The 24,191-nt window shown below is 37.9% G+C and overlaps 1 protein-coding gene across 1 annotated transcript in view; it reads right to left on the bottom strand.

Moving 5' to 3' along the window:
* Positions 1–24,191, bottom strand: part of LOC116738300 — a 214,202-nt gene that overhangs the window by 97,552 nt on the left and 92,459 nt on the right. Inside the window, exon 3 of the mRNA XM_032594596.1 lies at positions 20,054–20,091. Within this exon, the coding sequence (XP_032450487.1) occupies positions 20,054–20,091 (38 nt within the window). The remainder of the gene's footprint in view (positions 1–20,053; positions 20,092–24,191) is intronic.

The raw sequence follows: 24,191 nt of genomic DNA, 5'->3' as shown, positions 1-24,191 counted from the left end.
CAATTCAATCTGACTGGTGTCCTTATAAGAAGAGGAATTTGGATACAGACATGTACAGAGGGAAGATGATGTAAAGATACAGGGAGAGGGTGGCCATCTACAGGTCAAGGAGAGAGGCATGGAACAGATTCTTCCCTCACGGCTCTCGGAAGAAGCCAAACTTACAGACGGTGTGATCAAACGTCTGGCCTCCAGAACTGTGAAAAAGTAATTTCTCTATTTAAGCCACCCAGCTTGTGGTATTTTGTTTTGGCAGCCCTAACAAACTAAGGCAGGCCTTCATGGGCTCAGGAGGTTCTGTGACAGGCAGAAAGAATGGAAGTGTTTCTACTCAGTTCACGAGTTCTGGCCAGAAATAAAAAATTGGGACCAAAAGAGACAAATTAGTTCAAAAAGTGGAAATTTAAGGGAACAAAGGGCAGAACAACAGTTTCAGTTTGCCAAGGGCTGTTGGGCAGGCTTCTTCCCAACCCTCCTGTGAGGTGTCTTTGAGCCCTTACCAAGCACCTGGTATTATTTGGGCACCATTAACCAGAAAATTTCAGCAATCCCCATAAGATTAAGACTAAGCAAAAATTGCTTCTTAACACTTACCTGCCTTCTTAAGTAAGAGACACTAGGACCTAAATAGATAAGCTCTGAACAATGGCAAGGTATTCTTGATGCGTGTGTGTGTTTTTTCCCCCTTGAGAAAAAAAAGATGACTGGGTTTGCCCATGGTTTTCTTGTTGTCATCTGTCTTCACTTAATCTGATAATGCAAATCACCCACACACATACCTCCTATCCCCATGCTTTAATAAAACCAACGTTTTGCACCAAAGATGCAGCTCCAAACCCCAACACTTCAAACCACATCAGTAGCTATATGAGAAAAACTACCAAGAGAGTGAGCTAGAGAATAATAGTGGGAGAGTAGCTATTTCATAGGATAGTCTGTAAAGACCTCTCTGATGAGATGGCATTTCTTTCAAACTTGACAATTGGACTGTAATCATGGCAAATTCTGTTCCATGGTTAGAAGAGCATTTTCGCTATAAGGTACAGTGTGAAAATGACAAATTTCTTCAACCAAACCAAAGTTACATGCCTCATATCCTTCTAAAAGCACGAAGATCCCCTGGACACTAAAAAGTTCATGTAAAAAGAAGATAAATGATTAGACTCTGGTGCACAGTCTTCTAGCCTTATGAAATTCCAAACGCACTGTAAATAGCTTACAGAAATACGCAGTTCATTGGGTTCAGTGCTTGGCAAGGCAGCACACGGCACTTAATCCCAGCCAAAGCACTACCTGTACATTCCAGTCCACAAGAGAAATAAATTTCAGCATTCAATTATCAGCTCTAGTCACAGTGAACAGAAAAAAGGGAAAGATGTACTTTGCCAGCATGAGAATAACCCAAGTCTCAAGCAGGTTAGCTGCTTTAGTAAGTTTTCATAAAGTACTACATGGTTCAGCCAATGGTATAGCCAAATGGATATAATATATACAGTGATTTCTAAGTTTTCAATGACTGTAATTTGCTTGATTTTGGGAATTTTCCTTTAGCAAACAAGCTAGAGGTGTTTATCCAGGAAAGATCACAAGATGCAGAAAAGCAAAAAAAAAAAAAAAAAAAGGTAAGAAAGGTAGTAATGGCCCCGGTTTGTCACTCCTTCCTGTATCTACAAACTTAGTCTGTAGCTCTATAGTGCTTTCCCGTTCTGTGCTAGGTCATTTGACTTGCTTTAGGCCAATGAGCTTATGACAAGTGTGATGCAAGCAAAGGCAAAAAAGGCACTTGCATGATTGAGCTAACTTGCTCAGACTCTCTGCCAACTATGATACGAAGGACATGCCCATGCTAGCCCTCTTGTGCCAGGAAGAGGAGAGACACAAGGACCAGAGCTCAGTTGCCCCAGTTATCCTAGTCAAAGTCATCCTAGAAGACACTTACACTTGTAAGAGATCCTAGCCAAGATCAGCAGAGCCATCTACCCAACCTACAGCTGACAGTAAACTCAAGATAAGCCCAGTACAGGCCTGATCAGCTGAACCCTGCTGATTCAGAAGCTAAAAAAGCACTTGCCACTGTATCCCACTGAGACTGTAACAAACTTTATTAGGGAGAATTGTTGTGATAATCAATTTCTGATATGCTGACCACCCTGAAACAGAACAATTTAACATTGCTCTAACTTTACTTTAGTTTTTTGATCAATTTATGGACTTTTTAAAGGTTAAAGATAACTACCTTCATCAGCATAGAGCACTGTGAGTTCTAGTTTCCAGGATTTAATCATCACATTGGGGTAGAAGAGATATTAGCAGAGAAAAATCCAACTGTAGTTCTGACAGTAAAGTTTACTAGGGTAAAATAAGCAATTTCTGATTTGCCATTCAGGCAATCAGCAAAGAAAATCACAGGGAGTTGGGGAGAGTAGACTGTATCATCAAGTCAGGAGAGTAAAATTAGCTAGATGTACAGAGTGAACCTGAAAGTAGGGTTGGGTTGGAGGAAGGTAGTCCAAATGGAAGTGACACTTAGGGCTCTTGCCAGGCAAGCAATTAGAGCCAACTGAGGTAAACAAAAGAACTTATTGGAAAGACTCTGGGTAGCTCACAGAATCAAAAAAGAAGACAACACAGCAAGCTTAAATAATATAGGAAAAGGGTACCCTTAGAAAGCTCAGTAATACTAATATGTCTCTTCTGGATGCTTCCTCTAGAACAAGTCAGTTTTAACCACCTTTAGCTTAAGTTGTTATTTTGCTCAGAATCAAAAACCTGGCAAAGATTATCCAAATGGTCTCAGGTTATATATGCCCCTCCCCCACTCAGTGAGCAGGGGAAGGGGAGATAGACACTGTGATTGACAGTGTTAAAAAGGATTAAAAAAAACCACAAAAAACAAAATGGAGTCATTTGCCTCAATGTCCCCCCCCCCCCTCCATGACAGCAAACCAAGACTTAATTACAGTTTCAATCTACCCCAGGAATGCAACCTTTTAATGGTCAATCTGAATTTTGGTTGAATTTTATTGTTTAACAACAGCCACACCAGATTCATGGAATGAGTAGGAGGAATATCCATAAACTAAGGGGAAAGTGTTTCAGGACAGGCAAGAGGAATAAATGTCTACTAGAAACCAGAAGAGCACGTGCAAATGTTCCAGTTTATATGAGACAATAAAGGGGAATAATCTACCTACTTTGGATTGGTCCCTGGTAGAGAAGGGAAATGGTCTATTTGCATCAAAAGACAGATGTCCCCCAGAAAGGTCTCACCATCTAAGTGAGGGCTGGTCTTCTATTGCCCTAAAGGAATTTAGCATCTGGGAGATGTCCTTGCCATGAAATTATGATTGCTTCCCAGCTTGGCTCCCAATGGCTCAGAGAGTACTGGAAAACAATCCTGTAAAAATAGCTACTCCAACACATATAGATCTGAGACAAAAGGCAGTGGGGGCCATATGACTGACTAGGACAGGTAGAAGTGAATCTGACTATAATTCCTAAGCAGAAATTCTGTATACCCCATTTTCTTTTTCTAAACAAGGTAGACTAAAGTATAACATGAAAAAAAGTAAATTTTAGGGCTTCAGTTGGGAAAATTTTTACTTCTCACATGTGCTAAATTGATCCTTGTGTCGTGCAAATTTCTCCTGCCAAATTTATCCTACAGTGATCCAACAGGGATAGGTGATCAGCTAAACCCCCCTTCCACATTTGCAGGGCTCGGGGCAAGAGTATAAATGGGGGCTCATATTCCATCTGTCTAGAGATATAAAAAGATTTAAGCTAAGTGTTAAATAACATAGGTTCTACTCTTCTACCTTGACAAATACTCCTGCAAAACAACCTGGGAAGTCAGGTTCAAATTTAGAATTCTCTGGCCATTTGGGGTGCTGGGCCAGAATACAAAGTGTATGAAGAACCTGCCCCAAGCCTCTGGCCTGAGGCATGCTCCAATTTTCTTCCTACCACAGCTCCATCCCACACCTCAAAAGCCTTTATGAACACACATGTAGAAATCCCAGCTCACCATCAATGCCCCATATCCGACAATCAGCCTTCCATTGGCCACACTGGGGAGCAGGGGTATATGTGCCAGTGCAGTTGTCTCCTCTTATGATGACAGTCCCCAGTAAAGGGTCTGTTAAAGTGAGCCCTGTGTTGTAACACCAAGATTTCCCCTCAGTGAAATACAGGGGGTTGCCTCATTTTATGGGAGTGCAGTGGGCAGATACTTTTTAGTTTATCAGCCCCTTTAGGATTACTTCAACTGCAGAAGGTTGCAACACCAAGGCCATGCTCATTCTAGGCACAATCCACATTCAGTGACTGATTGATGTGCCCTCCCTGGGCCTTTCACACAACTGATCACTTTCTCCTCTTTCTTTCTATCTCATTCTGCTTTCTTTACTTCGTATCGTATCTTCTAGTTTTTTTCTCTTACCATTCTATACTCTCCATCTCAGTCTTGTTTGACTACCCCTTCTTATCTCCCTATAATCCTAACTTCAGAATGTCCCTGATACTTACCTGTTTGGGGCTGAACTGTATCCCTGTAAAATCTGTATGCTAAAGGAGCCCTAATCCCCAGTACTTTAGAATGTGACTGTTTTGGGAGTTAGGGTCTTTGAAGAGGTGGTTAAGGTAAATGAGGTCATAAGGAAAGAGAATACCAGAGGGGCACACGCAGTGAGAAAAGGCCACCTGAGGACACAGAGAGCAGGTGCCATCTATATGCCAAAGAGAGAGGCCTCAGGAGAAACCACTACTGTGGGCACTCTGATCTTGGACCTCCAGCCTCCGTAGCTATGAAAAATAAAATTCTTTTTCAGCCACCCGGTCTGTGGTATTTTGTTATGACAACCTAGCAGACTAATATTCCATATTTGGATCCCTTCTCTTTTCTATCCACACATATTCCCTTGGAAATCTCATCCAAGAAGTTTCAAAATGTCATCTATACTAGTAACTCCCTAATTTATACCTCCAGCTCTGGCCTTTCTTAAATCCAAACTCATATCTGCAACCACCTACTTCCCTTGAATTCCCCAAGGGGTGTAATAAATAGGTTTATTTAATATGCAGTTTATTTAATATTGATATTTAGTATGTAGAAACTTGGGCTCTGAATAGGCCTCCTCAAACCTTCCCTTCTCTCACCCACTTCCCCAAACCACAATTCTTCCAGTTTCTCAGCTCAAACACCTTGGGACTGTCCATGATTCCTAACCTCTCTCACATCCCATGTCCTATCCATCCGTCAGCAAATTCTGTAAAGTTCAGCTTTGGAATATATTCAGAATCAAACACATCTCACCACCTCGACTGCTAAGACTCAAGTCCAAGCCACAGTCATCTTTCTCCTGGATTCCTGCAATAACTTCCTACCTGGTCTCTACTTCCACCTTTGTCATCCTAAGAACTATTCTTAGTACAGTGGCCAGAATAATTTTTTTTTTAATTTTTTTTTCAACGTTTATTTATTTTTGGGACAGAGAGAGACCGAGCATGAATGGGGGAGGGGCAGAGAGAGAGGGAGACACAGAATCGGAAACAGGCTCCAGGCTCTGAGCCATCAGCCCAGAGCCAGACGCGGGGCTCGAACTCCCGGACCGCGAGATCGTGACCTGGCTGAAGTCGGACACTTAACCGACTGCGCCACCCAGGCGCCCCCAGAATAATTTTTTTTATCCATGAGATTCTTCTGCTCGAAACTCTCCAGTAGTTTCCCATCAAATGCAAAGCAAACAGCAAAGACCTTCAAGTTCCTATGTGCTCTAACATCTTGTTAGCTCCCTAACCATTCTCCTCTTCTGTCACCTTGCAGCACCACACTGGTCTTCCCCATACTTCTGCATGCTCCAGACAGGCTCCCACCATGGGGCCCGTGTATTTGCTGTCTTCTCAGATGGAATATGTTTCTTACAAATAGTGACATGGTTCACTCCCTCACCTTCTTCAGATCTTTATTCAAATGAGAACTTCTCAATAAGGTCACCCCTGTCCATACTGTCTGAAATTACAACCCCAGACATTTCGTATCTCCCTTACTTTTTTCTCTTTGGTACTTATGAACTTCAGTATCTTATTTATTGTGTTCATTTTCTGCCTGTTGCACTAGAATGTAGCTCCCTGATGGCCAGAATTTGAGTCTGTGTCCCCATCCCTCACAACAAGGTACCTGGCACCTGGTCAGCACTCAATACATAATGGCCATGTTAGTTAAGTGAATGTTCTACAGTGGGAGGGGAAGAGCTCAGCACTGCTGGAGAAGGGAAAGGATAGTGTCTTCATTTAGGGTTCCCCCAGAGGAGAGCCCAGACTAAGGACTTGGTTACAGTTGGTTTATTAGGAAGCTAATTTTAAGAAACAGGAGTGAGGGAGTAAAGAGAGTCCAAACACTGAAGAAGGAAGGCCATAATATGTTGCATTATTAGAATCTCTGCTATTGGCAGAAAGAGTGGGATTCTGCCAGAAATCCTGAGAAGCACAAATGGAATGCCTCCCAGAATTGATCACCCAAAGGATGGGCGACTGGAACATTTTTTCACTGATTCCCATCTCCTTTCAGTTCAGGGCTCCCCCTGATGCGAATCCCCCGCCCCATTCATGTACCTTTGGGCTATCCAACACCAGCTAGCTAGAAGACTCATGTGTTGGAGAAGGCCCTGGGGCAGACTGCAGACAGCAGCAAGCACTTGTAGCAAGGTTCTGGCAGGGAGAGAAGAGTCTGACCTTTCAAGATCTATCTACCACAGCTGGGGTTGAAATCAGATGAGAACCGAGTAAATGCAACACAGACACCAAGGGCCTCTGTTTCAAATGAGGACAAGCATAAGGAATGTTAATATTTGTGACTATCACTGAATGAAGATTTCTCATTTTGCCATAATGGCTTCACAACAATAATACTCCCAAATATTCTATTCATACAGCACTTTCACACATATTTGTGTCTCCCAGTTTCTCCATGAAACAACTATTATCATTATTTTTCAAGACTAACAAAAGGAAGGGAAGAATGATATTTCCTATAAAGCTACTTATGTAGCAATCAGAGATTAAAAGATAAAGATTTAAATTAAAAAATGAGAGTTTTTCCAAGCAAATTGGCAGAGTTGTTCTTAGCATCATATTCCCCAGCGTCAATGAGAATACAATGAAATGGCACCCTTCTATGTGAAGAAGGGAAAACTCACACATCTCTTCCAGAGAAGAAGTTGAAAATATGAACCAAACATCATTTAAAAACAGTCATTCATTGCAAATTGGTGAAGCCACTCTGGAGGACAGTATGAAGGTTCCTCAAAAAACGAAATATAGAACTACCCTACAATCCCACAATTGCATTGCTAGGTATTTACTCAAAGGATACAAAATTACAGATTCAAAGGGGGACATGCACACCAATGTCTATAGCAGCATTATCAACAATAGCCAAACTGTGGAGAGAACCCAAATGTCCATCGATTGATGAATGGATAGAGAAGATGTAGTAGATAGAGACAGAGATAGAGATAGAGATAGAGATAGAGATAGAGATAGAGATAGAGATAGAGATAAATAGAGAGATGTATAGATAATATAGTGGAATGTTACTCAGCCATCAAAAAGAATTAAATCTTGCCATTTGCAATGATGTGGATGGAACTAGTGTATTATGCCAAGTGAAATACATCAGTCACAGAAAGACAAATACCATGTGATTTCACTCATATGTGGAATTTAAAAACAAAATGGATGAATATTTGGGAAGGGGATGGGAGAAGAGGAGACAGGGAAACAAACCATAAGAGACTCTTAACAATAGAGAACAAACTGAAGGTTAATGGAGGGAGGTGGGTGGTGGATGGGCTAGAAGGGTGATGGGTACTAAGGAGGGTACTTGTGATGAGCACTGGGTGTTGTATGTAAGTGAGAAATCACTGAATTCTATTCCTGAAACCAATATTGCACTGCAATAAACAAAATATAAAAATAAACAAAAAATAAGATTCACCATCTGTTTTCTAATATATATACATATATATATGTGTATATATATGTGTATATATGTATATATATGTGTATATATATTAGAAAACAGATGGTGAATCTTATTTTTTGTTTATTTTCTTACATTTGGTCACAATACTTTATTTTATATGTATTTTATATGTATATATGTATACTTTATTTTACTATATATAAATATATATATATATTTTACTATATATAAATATTTTATATTTTTTATATGTATATATTTATATATGTGTGTATATATATATATACACACATATATATACATAATCATTCATGACCCTTGACCCAGTGATTCCCTCAAAAGTAAGTAGAAAATGTATATATAAAAATATTAGTGTAGTCTAATTTTTAATAATAAATAGTTAGAAACTACTGAAATGCCCAAAAACAGGATAGTAAAAAAAATATATGGTGTATTCATATGTTCTTATCCTTTGGATACTTTAAAATTCATATTTTTTGAAGAATACTCTAATTTAGGTGCCAAAGCATCTTTTAAAACTATTATGCGCCATACTATAAATTTGGTTTAAGTATAACCATATACACATATACACATATGCTATACACAAATATGGTAATCTGTATATTTATATATGTGCTAATATAGCTAATAGAAAAAAGCATGAGAAGAAAGTAAAAAAATAATATTAGTAGTGGGTAATTCTGAGTAGTTAGAGTAGTTATCTGAGTAGTCAATAATTCAAAGTACCTTTTATTTTGTTTGTGTACTGTTCAGTTTTTAAATTTTCAGACATAAATCGAGAAATAATTGTTTCAATGTGTAAGAAAATCAGTAACAGCTTTCTTTATTTAAGGAAAGAGGATCGCTAAGTATTCCAAAGATAAATAAAATATCAAATAATCCATATTCCTTTCATTTGTACCCCTTACATTTTTAATAAGCTGTTTATGCTGTATTTGGAAAGATGAATGACTAGCCTTCCTTTGTGCAAACTAGAATTTTAAATAAATCAATATTAAGGAGGTAAAGAGATCTACTGAGTTCTTCTGGGGGAAGAAAAAACTGTAGATTATATCGATTGTGAAAATTCTTCAGAGGAAATGAAAAACAAGGCAGCAAACTTTGTATTTCCTACAGATTCTTGCCTCCAGCTATGATATAGTTATCCAAGCTTCATAGCTTGGGCAAGATCACAAAGGAGTCTGTCTGCAAAACGCCTCTACCGGTCAGGCAGGGTCACTGAATTACAGGATAGGAGCCAGCCTAAAGCAAAATTTGGAAACCAACAAATTTTGTCTTCTGCACTGTATGTGCCACACGCACGTGCACAAACCTATCCTTGTTTGGAGTCCTTCCTTCCACTCTGTGGCTGTAAAGCCCCCCGTCCGGTATCTGGGCACACTGTCACACTCACCCAGTTGTCAGAATTGGCCCATCATAGTTCATGCTGCCTTCTCAGTAATAGCTCAACCCATGTGACTTCTGCCACTCTTCCCCTTGTCTGTCCCCAGTCTCCAACCAGTCTGGGGAATCATTTTGTCCTTTAAAACAAATTTAAAGAGTTGACTGAGTATGAAAATTGGTCATGGGGTTTCCTTCTTCAGGCAGCAGACTCAGATTAACAAGGGCCTTCCAGAGGTCATGAGTAGGTCAGAAGTATGGTGACAGCCATGAGGACAGGGCAACAGGTACTGGTGTTTGACCAGTAGTGGAAATACTCTGGGGCAGGCAAGCCTTTTGAGTCACCCATATCAACAGGCAGCCATTCTGACTTGTAGTGCAAAGCCCTGTTCAATGGAGTAAATGTTAGTTACTATAAGAATAATTAAGCAGCATTTCGCTGGAGTTTTGGGGGGCAGTAAAAAGGGAAGGGGAGGCAAGAAATGGCACGGAAGCCTAGAATCTGAGATGATGGGAATACCCAAAGCACTGCATGGAAACAGAAGGTCAACTCAACAGGCCATCCGCTGACTCTTTCCATTACACCATGTCTACAGTAAAGTTGGAGACTCACACACGGTCTCATGTGCCCAATGGTCCTCACTGGGAGCAACTAAGTGAGGAAAAGGATCAGAATCCTCAAAATGACTAAACGAGCCATTTTCCGAACTTCTTCAGCAAAATAAGAGTCTCTGAGACAAAAAAAAGAAAAGAGAAAAAGAAAAACTGACTGCTCCCTGGGAGCCCTACGTGCTACTCAGTCTCTTGATCTTCTACCCCCAGTGAGAACGGGCTCTAGTCGGTTTCACAGGATCCTCCAAGGCATAAGACAGGTGAGCTACAGATGCTAAGTTGAAATATGAAACATCAGTGCCATCCCATAATCTCACAACATGGCCAAGATAATGGGTTCCCATCAGATCAGGCATTTCCTACAAAAGCCTACTGAATAAAAGCTATCAGGTCATGGTTTTCTTTCCTCCTCACCATTTCACTTAGGTCTTTCAGGACCAGAAGGTCTACCAGGATGTACCCGAGCAAATGTCGCCCAGAAATAGTGAACCCAGGGCAGGCTGATTAATACTTTTTGTCAAGGATACTTTAGATCATTTGAAAGTAAGAGGGGTCATTATGTTGCATTTTCTTGTTCACAGTGAAGCTCAACCTGCCTAGTTGCTGTCTGGTTCAAACAAACAGCATCACCGGGTAGCACATCAATATTTTTAACTCTTTCCTAGTCGGCTGCCTTTTCCTTCTCTCCCCTCTCCCATCAACTCAAAATTTATCATTTTCTTGAATCTCTCAACCCAAATACCACCCCCTTTAACTCCCCAGTGACTCACTGGCACATAAGTAACAAGTGTTTACGCATGTGTGTCTCTACTTCTCCAAAATGCCTTCCTTGTTATATCAAAGACATGACCTTTGAGCTTGGCATTTAGGGAACATTTAGTATTACTTGTTGAATAAAGGAAAGGTCCCCTCCTCCTGTCAGGGGCTTTGCACTTCCCCTGGAATTCTTTTCCCACAGCTTTCTGGATGTCTAGCACTGTCTCATCCCGAGGTCTTTGACTCAACTGTAACTTTTTATTGGTATTTCTTTTCTCTAAAGAAGCCCTCGGCCCCAGTCACTCTCTTAGGCATCGTATTATTGATTTTCTTCATAGCAAAGGTCACAATCTGTATTTATCTTATTTCTTTTTTTAAAAATTTTTTTTTAACGTTTATTTATTTTTGAGACAGAGAGAGACAGAGCATGAGCAGGGGAGGGTCAGAGAGAGAGGGAGACACAGAGTCCAAAGCAGGCTCCAGGCTCTGAGCGGTCAGCACAGAGCCCGACGCGGGGCTCGAACTCACGGACCGTGAGATCATGACCTGAGCCGAAGTCGGACGCTTAACCGACTGAGCCACCCAGGTGCCCCGTGTATTTATCTTATTTCTTTCTGTTCTTTTTCAGTAATGTCTGTCTTATGAATTATCTGAGAGCAGGAACCTTGCAAGTGCTATTTACAGCTTCCTCCTTAACACGTAGAACATAGAAGGCATCAGATTTTTGTTGAAAGGATGATTACCAGGTCTGGGTTGACAGCAGTTTTGTATTAGGACTTTCTGCCCAAGACATAAACTGAGAAATACCAGACATCCAGCCAGTAGTTTCTCCGTGTGAATGTTTTTGCCTACATGCTAGGTCTGCACTTACTTGTTAGGCCTGTGAGCTGTGACACTTGATACAACAACATAAATCTTACTAGCCTATCTGTGCAAATGGCTCTACACAGGGAACCATGGCAAACCCATCAGCCGAGGTCCAAATTCATGTTGGATGTGTTTACCAGCCAAGTGGTACACAGCTGAAAAGAATGCTGAAGATTTTCCTTTTAGACACATATAATTCCAAGGAGGCTTTGGTTTATTTTGTTCTCATATATCCATCTTTTTTTTTTTTTTTTTTTTGGCGGGGGTTAGGGGGAGCAGAGAGGATTTGGTTCTTCCATCAAAAATGTCTGTAAGTCTTAAATTTAAATGTATTTAATCTTGTTCTAAACTTCCACAAGAGCAGTAATGTTTTTAGGAATGAAAGTTATATCTATCTACATGTCAGGATTACTTACCACACTAAGTATTTGAATAAATTTGCCTGTAAATCTCTGCATGTACACAGAGGAGCCTTAAGAAATCTAGAAAAGTGCACCAATATTTTTCTTTTTGGAAACTTTATCTTATTCTAAGTGCTTTGATGCTTTCTAATAATGGCAAATCTTATTTTAATGACACAACCCTCCAGATAACGTCATCATGAAAATTGACATTTTTAAAATTCTCTTTAGGACAAAGTTATGGCTTTGGAACATATGTTCATTTCCCTTAAGAATATAACATATCTTGGGGCACCTGGGTGGCTCAATTGGTTAAGTGTCTGACTTCGGCTCAGGTCATTATCTCACGGTTTGTGAGTTGGAGCCCCACATCAGGCTCACTGCTGACAGTGCGGAGCCTGCTCGGAATTCTTGCCTGCTTGTGAGTCTCTCTCTCTCTCTGTCTCTCTCTCTCTCTCTCTCCTTCTATCTCTCTCTGTCTCTGTCTCTCTGTCTCTCTCTCTCTCTCTCTCTCTCTCTCAGCCCCTCCCCTGCTCAAGCACTCTCTCTCTCCCAAAAATAAACATAAAAAATATATATATAACACTTCTTGATAAAGAGAACATTTTTTTCCCATGAAAATATCTTCCTACTTCTATTTTGTATATACTTATTGAACAGACCATTTTAATTTTCTGTCAAAAGCTAATGTGGAAAACATATTTTGTTGTGGCCAATTTTATTTCATTTGTCTTATTTTAATTTTTGTATGCAAATGTCACAAAGCCAGTCAGTCAGGAGAAGTAAATTTGTGAGTGTTTCTATATAAACCATTATCTGCTTAAAAGTAAAAAGCAAAAACAAAAAGTAAAAAGCAAATTATTTGCGGGGAGATGAAAAGCCAAGAAATCTAATATAAAATACGACTTTATGTATAATTGGTCAATAAACATTCTAAACCAAGTAGGCATTTTTTATCAATCTATTTTGTCAATTAAATTCACTATTCTTATCAAAACCAGTTTATACGTCTACTCACCAGTGAGAGACATACCATCAGTGATAAAGTCTCTCAACCACCCTTATTGCTACATTTCAGCCTTCCCAATAAAGCAAAGGCTCCCTAGCCTGGCATCCAGGGTCCTCAAGATACAACACGTGGGTCCTTTTCCCCTCAGTCTTCCCCACACTGTATTTTCTAGGCACAATGGACTATTCTCCATCGTCAGATCACTGGCACGAACACTCTGACTTCTGTGCCTTTCTGCATTATGTTTCAGGCTTTATAATTCCCAACTATCCAGCCCAGGCAAACAATTAATTCCTCTGTGTCCCCATACAACTTGATATATCTACTTATCAAATTAATTGTTCACAGGTCTGCCTCCCCATCTCCCACCTCCCCAACTCCTCTGGAATAGCAATCACGTCATATTAGTTTTTGTATTCCTAGTAATAGATCATCATGCTAGCATATTCTGAACAGTGAAGCACTCAAAAGTTGTCTGAACTTTGTTAAGTTAATTGTTTAAATCTGCATTACTGTTTCTGCTTTGGTCTGATTTTGCCAACTATTGCCAAAGAAAGTTACAACTAATAAAAATACTGTTAATTCTCGGAAGACTTAAATAATGGTCAGAGAAAACTATAGAATTTATATTGCTATGTATTTTAAAAAAAATCCTGGGTGCCTGGGTGGCTCAGTCAGTTAAGCGGCCGGCTTCGGCTCAGGCCATGATCTCACGGCTTGTGGGTTCAAGCCCCGCGTCAGGCTCTGTGCTGACAGCCTGGAGCCTGGAACCTGCTTCAGATTCTGTGTCTCCCTCTCTCTGCACCTCTCCCACTCACACTCTATCTCTCTCTCTCAAAAAATAAACAAACACTAAAAAAATTTTTTTAAAGCCTTATTGACTGACTGTTATGTCATTTTATCCAGGTGAATTGATCAATTGAATATCTTCCACGTTCTCTTTAAAACAGAGGGGACATTATGTGCATTATTCTAAGAACTAGGGGGAAATATCAAAATCCCTTACTCCTTACTAATTCTTACTAATTTAAATAATTCATATTATGTGATTAATTCCCTGAACCAGGAGTACACTAGGAAATCAAGTGAAGATGAGTGTGTTTGCTGAAAGACCTGATGAAAACATTAAAAAGGATAAATTTACACCAAGAAATTATGCATCTATTATTAGCAATCTATGATTCATATCAGAGCAAAATCATAGATCACATTAGCTGTCTCTGTCAATCTTCTAACACAAATTACATTTCTACCTCTGTTCAAAATGAAAATTTTGTCTCCCCAGTACAAACAGAAAATTGCGTAAAATCTAGCTCTTTTTGCTATAGTCAGATCTATTTATATGGAGAGGAGTGATTTTTGTTTATGGCCATACCTTCATGTTCAATTTCACTGGAATATAAAGACACTGGTGGAAACACTGGGGCTCAGGGCTTTGCAGTGGCACAGAAAGTGAGGCTCTCTTAGGCCAGGCGACTGTCTTTGCCGCCAGTGTAGTTATAATGACAGATCACTCTCTCTAGGACTACCATTGCTATGTGTCTTCCAGGATTAATATATTTACTGGACAGCCAAAATGTTAAATCTTCTATTTTTTGTACGTATGACTGTGTACTAAGATTTATTTTTCTAAACGTCTATTAAAAAAGTCGAATGACTCTACCAACCTCTAAAAACTCTCCGACTGTGACACTGTGTACATCCCTAAATTAAAGACAATCTTTAAAATCCCAACAATATAGGAATGAAATAATTTAAGGTATAGTTAGCAGAAGAATGGGTAGGAAGTTAAAACTAAAGTTTGGAGGATGGAAAAAATTCTGTATCAGAAATCTTACTAAATCATTACTATTTAAGACGAAAACAAAACTTCAAATCATTCTACATGCTGCAGAGGAATTAGCTATATATTTTTTGTCAATATCAAGAAAGGGACAGAGATTCTGTGAAGGATGGAAGAAAGAAAACTCACATCTGTGGGAGTGTTTTCTCCAAAAGGTTTACCTATTCAACATTTTGATTCCTCATTAATACACCCCACATCCTGTATTGAAAGAATAAGATTTTCAAATTATTTGAAGAATGGAGTAGCTAATATATTTCCATTTTTCCACTGCAGAATAAGAAAAGTAAATTTTCTCTAATGGGATACCAGCAGGACTGGTTTTGATTTTCAGAACATTGCTCAGCCATAAAAAAGAATGAAATCTTGCCATTTGCAATGATGTGGATGGTGCTGGAGAGTATTATGCTAAGCAAAATAAGTCAGTCAGAGAAAGACAAATACCATATGATTTCACTCATATGTGGAGTTTAAGAAACAAAACAAAGGAGCAAAGAGAAAAAGGAGAAAGACACAAACCAAGGAACAGACTCTTAACTACAGAGAACAAACTGATGGCTACCAGAAGGGAGGTGAGTAGGGGGATGGATAAAATAGGTGATGGGGATTAAGGAGGGCACTTGTTGTGATGAGCACTGGGTGTTATATGAAAGTGTTGAATTACTAGATTTTATACCTGAAACCTATTACACTGTGTGTTAACTAACTAAGCACTGGGTGTTATATGAAACTGTTGAATTACTAGATTTTATACCTGAAACCTATTACACTGTGTGTTAACTAACTAGAATTTAAATTTAAAAATTTTTAATAAAAATTTTAAAAATAAATAAATAAAAATTTTAAAAACTAAAAAAAATTGCAATAGTCAATCATTTGATTAGCTTAACCTTCTTTTGGACCAGTTTTTATAGGAAACAACATTTGAGAAGAGTGGTAAAGAAAGAAGGCATGAAAGAATAAAGTAACAATTTTTATTGTTAGCGTATAGTAGTTCTTAAACTCTCAAAAACACGGAAAATACCATAAGAAAAATCTACTTTAGAGAGAGGTCATAATGATATGCAGAATGTTACCAAATTGGATCCTGCTCATTTAAGACTATAACCTTGTGGCCTTTCTCAGAAGCAGAATTCAGCACCTGATGGTTGTTTCATATTATCTGCACATACATCAATGTGTAAAGACATCAAAGTGAAATCTGAAAATAAATAGCAAAGCATAATACATCAATGTCTGACAGGATCTTTTTCCCATTATAGAAACTATACAATATCTGTAACCTATTTAGCAAGTTACTTGGGGCAAAAATTACAGAGATGTGCATATACATACACACACTGACACACACACACACACACACACACACACCACCCTTCTTTTTAATAATTGTTTTATATTCTAGGGGCGGCTGGATGGCTCAGTTGGTAAGAGCATGCAACTCTTTTTTTTATTTTTTTATTTTTTATTTTTAATTTTTTTTTCAACGTTTATTTATTTTTGGGACAGAGAGAGACAGAGCATGAACGGAGGAGGGGCAGAGAGAGAGGGAGACACAGAATCAGAAACAGGCTCCAGGCTCTGAGCCATCAGCCCAGAGCCTGACGCGGGGCTCGAACTCACGGACCGCAAGATCGTGACCTGGCTGAAGTCGGACGCTTAACCGACTGCGCCACCCAGGCGCCCCAAGAGCCTGCAACTCTTGATCTCAGGAGGTCATGAGTTTGAGCCCATATTGTGTGTAGAGATTATTTAAAAATAAAATCTCTTTAAAAATTTAAAAATTAAAAAAATAAATTTGTTTTCTATTCTAAAGTTTCTCAAGATCATAATACTATACAATGCTACTGCCCTCTCCCCTGGAGACTAGATAATAAGTCAGTTCATAGTGTGGATTTGGAAGTCAAAATACTCAAGTTTAAATCCCAACTCTTCCATTCAATATGTAGGAACTTGGGAAATTTACTTAATGTCTCTATTTCTCAGTTTTCTCATATGTAAAATGAGGATTTTATCTATTCCTTGTGGTTGTAAAGAAGTAGATTTTGAAATATGAAAACAATAGTCTATAAATATGAATATTGTAATAAAATTAACCCCTTTAGTTCCTACTCTGAAATACTGTTAGAAATTTAAAAGTAAACAAAATTTTCATTAATGATATGAAAGAGCCACAATTGGTTTATTTTCTTTTTCCAGATACGACTTATAATTATTATCACAAATGATGAGTTTTCTGTAAGCAAGCTTTGATTTGTTACTTATTTTCTATGTTCAATGTTAGCTAATTCATTCATTTAATTACTTATTTAGAGGGGGAAAAATCCCAGCAAATAACATTTAAATATGTTCAATATTAATAAATCTCTACTATCCACACACCAATCAAATTATTTTAAAACATAATTTATTTCTAAAATAGCTACACTGTAATTACTGAACTTCAGGCTAAAATATGTTATCATTCCTTCATAATTTATCAGTCATTCATATGTTGGATAATGTCTTCCTAAGGCATAAGAAGAATTATAGGATCGATCTGGATTACATAGTTAACCAATACTCCAGTTTTGTTTTGTTTGTTAAGTCAATCATTTTAAGATATGGTGATAAGTTGTCTATATTCCATTTGAAGTAGAAAATAATTGGTTCTAAGTAGACTTTGAAAAGTCAAATATATATATTGCAATCCCTAGACAACCACTACGTAAACTATATAAATATAATTGAAACTGGAAATCAACAACAGGTAGAAAGCTGGAAATTTTATAAGCATGTGCAAACTAAGCCAACACACTCTTAAAAAACCAATGACAGTGTGCCCAGATACCGGACAGGGCAGCTTTACAGGCACAGAGTGGATAACACATGTCATCAGGATTTGTGGAACACATCTAAGGCTGTGCTTAGAAGGTAATTTATAGAAATAAATGCTTATGTAGATAACCCTAGCTTTAAAAAGTCCCAATATACAAAAATTTCCTTTACCATAGTTTAAATAAACAATATCAGCCCCCAATAACACTGTTCAAATTTTAATGACTACAATATATTTACTATGAGTAATTGCATGACGTGAAAACTCCATAAATCACTACATAAATAATGGATGCACATCATGATAGGTGACCAATCAACTACTTCTTCCAAAGTTTGTCAATGATTGGTCACTGTACATCAGTTATTCAGTTCATGCACTTACAGCAGAAAGTATAATTGTGTTGTCTCCTTGTCTCCCAGTGATAAACCCATCTGGCATTTTTTAAAATGTACAATCAAAAGAGAAAACTGGCCAACAAAGATGAATGTGTAACAAAAAATAAAGTAAAATTTGAATCCAACATAAATGGGATTATAGAGGAAATAGCTGGCCATGGAAATGTTGACCATGCTATTTCCATTCAAATAGCTGGCCATGGAAATGTTGACCATGCTGCTCTAAATATGCAGCCACATGAATTCAGTAAAGGTGAGTGTGTTAACAGAAATGAGGACAGTGGTAGTGAAAACAGGAGAAAGATGCCTCAGAAGAGAGGACAATGACAAAACTTCGCATTAAAGGAACAACTGGAAATATTTTACAATATTTGAGGTACAAAGGATAAACTGTTGGAAACCAGTCGAAACTTAGAAAGCAATAAGACAAACTGCCAAAGCACAGATAAGATGCTTGTTCTCACTGTAAATTATACAATGAGAAGCTCACAGTACTTCTATTGCATTTTTATAAACAAAAGACTTCAATTCTCAAAATTCATAATGTCTTAAATTGTGGCCTATTAAGTAAGTATTAATTTCACTTTTTTTTCATTTGACAACCATTTATAATCCACAGCAAGACATATTCTAATGTATTTATAAAAAAAATGTTAACAGTCATGGAAAAATAAAAAATGTTCCTATTGATTATTAAGATTACTTTGAACAGTTTGACCTTACACGGTCATTTTTATAGTGCAGCACTACCAGGCAAAGAAAGGACCACTTGTATTAGAAAAAAAGGAAAGTCATAACCCGATAATATAAGCTCCCACCTTAAATTACAAAAAGGAAAGCAAACAAAACCAAAGCAAGTATAGGAAAGAAATAATAAAAATGAAGGCAGAAACTAATGAAACAGGAAATAAAAGAAGGAAAAAATGATAAAGTCAAAAGCTCATTTCTTAGATCAATAAAATTGATAAATCTCTAGTAAGTCTCACAAAGAAAAAAAGAAAGACAGAAATTACCAATATAAGGAATGAAGGAGAATATGTCATTACAGACCTTACTGACATTAAAGGAATCCGAAGATCATACTGCAAACAACTCAGTGCACATAAATGAAACAACTTAGGTGAAATAAAACAATTCCTCAAAAATGTATGCAAAATGAAATAGACCCCTGAATAGTCCTATACCTCTTCAATTTAATTTCTGGTCAAAACCCTTCTGAGAATGAAATATACAAGTATAGATGACTTCACTAGTGAATTCTATCAAACTTTTCAAGAAGAAATAACACCAGTTTAACAGTCTCTTCCAGAAAAGAGGAAAGAAGGGGATATACCTCCTGACTCATTTTATGAGGGCAGTATTACCCTAGTATCAAAACCAAAGTGGGTAGGAAAAGAAAACGACAGACCAATATCTCTCATGAAGTAGACACAAAAAGATCCCCACCAAAATAACAGCAAAACAAATCCAGGAATATATAAAACTAATACACCCTGACCAATTGGAGTTTGCCCCAGGAAAGCAAGGCTGGTTCAACATTTAAAAATCAATCAATGCAATCTATCATGTTAACTGTTAACACAGCCTAAAGGAAAAACAAAACAAAACAAAAACAAAAAACAAAACAAAACAAAAAAACCACGATCATATTAGCTGATGCAAAAGAATATTTGACAAAATTCAATATTAACTCATGATAAAAAAAAACCCTCAGGAAACTAGGAATAGAATGAAATATCCCCAATATGATAAAGGGCATTGATGGATAACCTACACCCATATAATACTTAATGGTGAAAGACTGAATGCTTTTATCCCAAGAACAGGAACAAAACTAGGCTGTCCACTCTCGTCACTCCTATTTAATATTATACTGGAAGTCCTAATCAGAACAATAAGGGGTGTGGGGAGTGGGCAGTCAAATAGATCATAAGGAAAAAAATAAAATTGTCTCTACTCACAGAAAACATGATTTTCCATGCAGATAATCTCAAGGAATCTACGAAAAAAAAAAGTCAATGTACAAAATTCAATAATATATTCCCATCTACTAATAAAAAATGATAAGCAATAAAAAATGATTTCTTAATATACACATAATAACTGCAAAAAAATATAAAATCTATGTTCATTGATTGCAAGACCCAATACAGCAAAAATACTAACTCTGCCCCAGTGAATCTACAGATAAAGCACAGTTGCAATCAAATCTCCAGCAGGATTTTTGTTTTGTAGATATGGGCTAGCTGATTCCAAAATTCACATAGATGAGCAAAGCCAAAGTATTTTGGAAAAGAATAACAAATTGGAAGAATCACAATTGTTAGGCCAACAATAAAAATATACTACAGTGTCGGTGGAGAGATAAACATACACACAGTTCAATGAAACAGAATGGAGTTTAGAAATAGACCTCCACAGGGGCGCCTGGGTGGCTCAGTCTGTTGAGCGTCCAACTTCGGCTCAGGTCATGATCTCGCAGTTCGTGAGTTTGAGCCCCACATAGGGCTCTGTGCTGACAGTTCAGAGCCTGGAGCCTGATTTGGATTCTGTGTCTCCCTCTCTCTCTCCCCCTCCCCCACTCATGCTCTGTCTCTCTCTGTCTCTCGAAAATGAATAAACGTTAAAAAAAATTTTTTTTAAAAAGAAAGAAATAGACCTCCACATATATGGCCAATTGATTGTCTTTGATTATCTCCTTCCCCCCGCACCAAATCCTCTGTGTTCTACCTATCTATCCCTTCCTCCTCATAACCCCTGGCAACCACCGATATTTTTACTGTCTCCACAGTTTTGCTTTTTTGAAGAATGGCATATAATTGGACTCATACAGTAGGCAGCCTTTTCAGTTGGCTACTTTCATTTAGTAATATGCATTTAAGGTCCATCCATGTCTTTTTGGCTTGATAGATCATTTCTTTTCAGCACTGAGTAACTGTCCATTTTTTAGATGTACCACAGTTTATGTTTCCATTCACCTAGTGGACATACTGATTGCTCCCATGTTTCACAATTATAAATAAAACTGCTATAAACATCTGTATACATGTATTTATATGGACATAAGTTTTCAAGTCCTGCGGGTAAATATCAAGGAACGTAGCTGTTAGATTGTATGGTAAGAGTATGTGTAGTTTTTATAAGAAACTGCCAAATTCCTTCCAAAGTGTCTGGACCGTTTCACATTCTCACCAGCCATGAATGAGAGTTCTTGTTGCTCAGTTTCTATACCAGTGCTGCTCTCAGTGTTTAGGATTTTGGTGTTTACTGATACCACATTGCGGTTTCAATTTGCAATTCACTAATGACACATGATATTAAGCATCTTTTCATATGCTTATTTGCCATCTGTACATCTTCTTGGGTAAGGTATCTGTTCAAGTCCTTTTTTGTGGTTGTTAAATTCAAGTTAGTTAACATACAGTGTAGTATCGGTTTCATGAGCAGAACCCAGTGAGTGATTGCTTACAATACAACACCCAGTGCTCATCCAAACAAGTGCCCTCCTTAATGCCCATCACCCATTTAGCCCATCCTCCCACCCACCTCCCCCCCAGCAACCTTCAGTTTGTTCTCTGTATTTAAGAGTCTCTTATGGTTTGCCTCCCTCTCTGTTTTTATCTTATTTTTCCTTCCCTTCCCCAATGATCATCTGTTGTGTTTCTTAAATTTCAAATATGAGTGAAATCATATGATACTTGTCTTTCTCTGACTTATTTCACCTAGCATAATACACTCTAGTTCCATCCATGTTGTTGCAAATGTCAAGATTTCATTTTTTTGATTGCCAAGTAATATTCCATGGTATATAAATACTACATCTGCTTTATCCATTTGTCAGCTGATGAACATTTAAGCTCTTCCCATAGTTTGGCTATTGTTGATAGTGCTGCTATAAACATTGGGGCATTGAGCCCCTTCAAATCAGCATTTTTGTATCCTTTGGATAAATAGCTGGTATTGCAATTGCTGGGATGTGACATAGTTCTATTTTCAATTTTTTGATAAACCTCCATACTGTTCTCCAGAAGAGCTGCACCAGTTTGCATTCCCACCAACAGTGCAAAAGTGTTCCCCTTTCTCCACATCCTCTCCAACATCTGTTGTCTCCTGAATTGTTCATTTTAGCCACTCTGACTGGTGTGAGGTGGCACCTCGTTATGGTTTTGATTTGTATTTCCCTGATGATGAGTGATATTGAGCATCTTTTCATGTGGCTGTTAGCCATCTGGATGTCTTCTTTGGAAAAGTGTCTATTCATGCCTTCTGCCCATTTCTTCACTTCACGCAGTATTTATTTTTGGGGTGCTGAGTTTGATAAGTTCTTTGTGGATTTGCGGTACTAACTCCTTATCCGATCTGTGATTTGCAAATATCTTCTCCCATTCCGTTAGTTGCCTTTTAGTTTTCTTGATTTTTCCTTGTTTAGGTCTTATAACGATTTTTTTAAGCTTATTTATTTTTGAGAGAGAGAGAGATAGAGCACGAGCAGGGAGGGGCAGAGAGAGAGAGGGAGACACTGAATCTGAAGCAGGCCCTAGGCTGTGAGCTCTCAGCACAGAGCCCGACGTGGGGCTCGAACCCACAAACTGTGAGATCATGATCTGAGCCAAAGTCAGATGCCCAACCAACTGAGTCGCCCAGGTGCCCCTCTTTTAACTATTTTTTTGAAATTAGACTATTCATTGTTGCTAGTTTTAAGAGTTCTTTGTATAGTTTGTATACCAGTCTTTTATCAGATATATATTTTGCAAACATTTTCTTCTAGGCTAGGGCTTGCTTTCTCATTCCCTTGAGCTAACAGGTTTTTACAAAAGGGCAAAGGTAATTAAATAGGGAAAATACAGTATTTTCCACAAATGGTTAGGACAACTGAACATACATAAGCGAAACAAAACAAAACACAACAAAAAACAAAATATAACCTCATTCAAATATTAACTCAAAATTTATCATGGATGCGCATATAAATATAAAACTAAACCTTTTCAAATAATAGGAGAAAATCTTCATTTCTTCAATAAGGAAAAAATTCTTAGATATTGTACCAAAAGCATGATCCCTACAAAAGAAATTATAAATCAGACTTCACCAAAGTTAAAATGTTTCCCTTTTAAAAGACACTGTTAAGACGGGGTGCCTGGGTGGCTCAGTTGGTTGAGCGTCCAACTTTGGCTCAGGTCATGGTCTCACAGTTCGTGGGTTCAAGCCCCACGTTGGGCTCTGTGCTAACAAACAGCTCAGAGCCTGGAGACTGCTTCGGATTCTTTCTGTCTCTCTCTCTCTCTCTCTCTCTCTCTCTCTCTCTCTCCCCCTCCCCTACTCATGCTCTGCCTCTCTCTCTGTCTCTCAAAAATAGATAAATGTTAAAAAAAATTTTTTTTTAAAGACACTGTTCAGAGAATGAAAACATAAGCTATAGACCAGAAGAAGTTATTTGCAAGTCACATATCTGGCAAGGATTTGAATTTAGAATATATAAAAAAAAACCCTCTAAACTCACCAGTAAGGAAACAATCCAATTAAAAAATAGACAAAATGTTAAAAAAAAAAATAGCCAAAACATTTCACCAAAGAGGATATACAGATGGCTAGTAAGCACATGAAAAGATGCTCAACAATGTTTATTAGCCACTAGGGAGATGCAAATTAAAACCACTAGAAGATATCATCCCATACCTATTAGAATGGCTAAAATAAATAATACTGACAATACTAAGTGCTAACAAGGACATAGAACATCTGTAATTCTTACATATTGTTGGTGATAATGCAAAATAGTAAAGCCGCTCTAAAAAATACCTTGGCAGTTTCTAATAAAGTTACATATACTTACCATATCATCATTATGATCCAGCAATCCCATTCTTGAGAATTTACCCCCAGAGAAATAAAAATGTACGTTCATACAAAAATCCTTGCATGAATATTTATAGCAGTTCTATTGGTAATCAAACAATCCAAATGCCCTTCAATAGGTAATGAAAAACAAACTGTGATACATTCATAAATGCAGTGCCACCCAGCAGTAAAAAGGATTGAGCTATTTATATATCAAACAACTTGGATGAATCTCAAAGGCACTATGCCTAGCGAAAG

Source organism: Lynx canadensis, chromosome C2, assembly GCF_007474595.2.
Source record: "Lynx canadensis isolate LIC74 chromosome C2, mLynCan4.pri.v2, whole genome shotgun sequence".
Classification (NCBI taxonomy): domain Eukaryota; kingdom Metazoa; phylum Chordata; class Mammalia; order Carnivora; family Felidae; genus Lynx; species Lynx canadensis.
The sequence above is the reverse complement of the archived record's forward strand: the minus strand, read 5'-3'. Positions and strand labels throughout refer to the sequence as shown.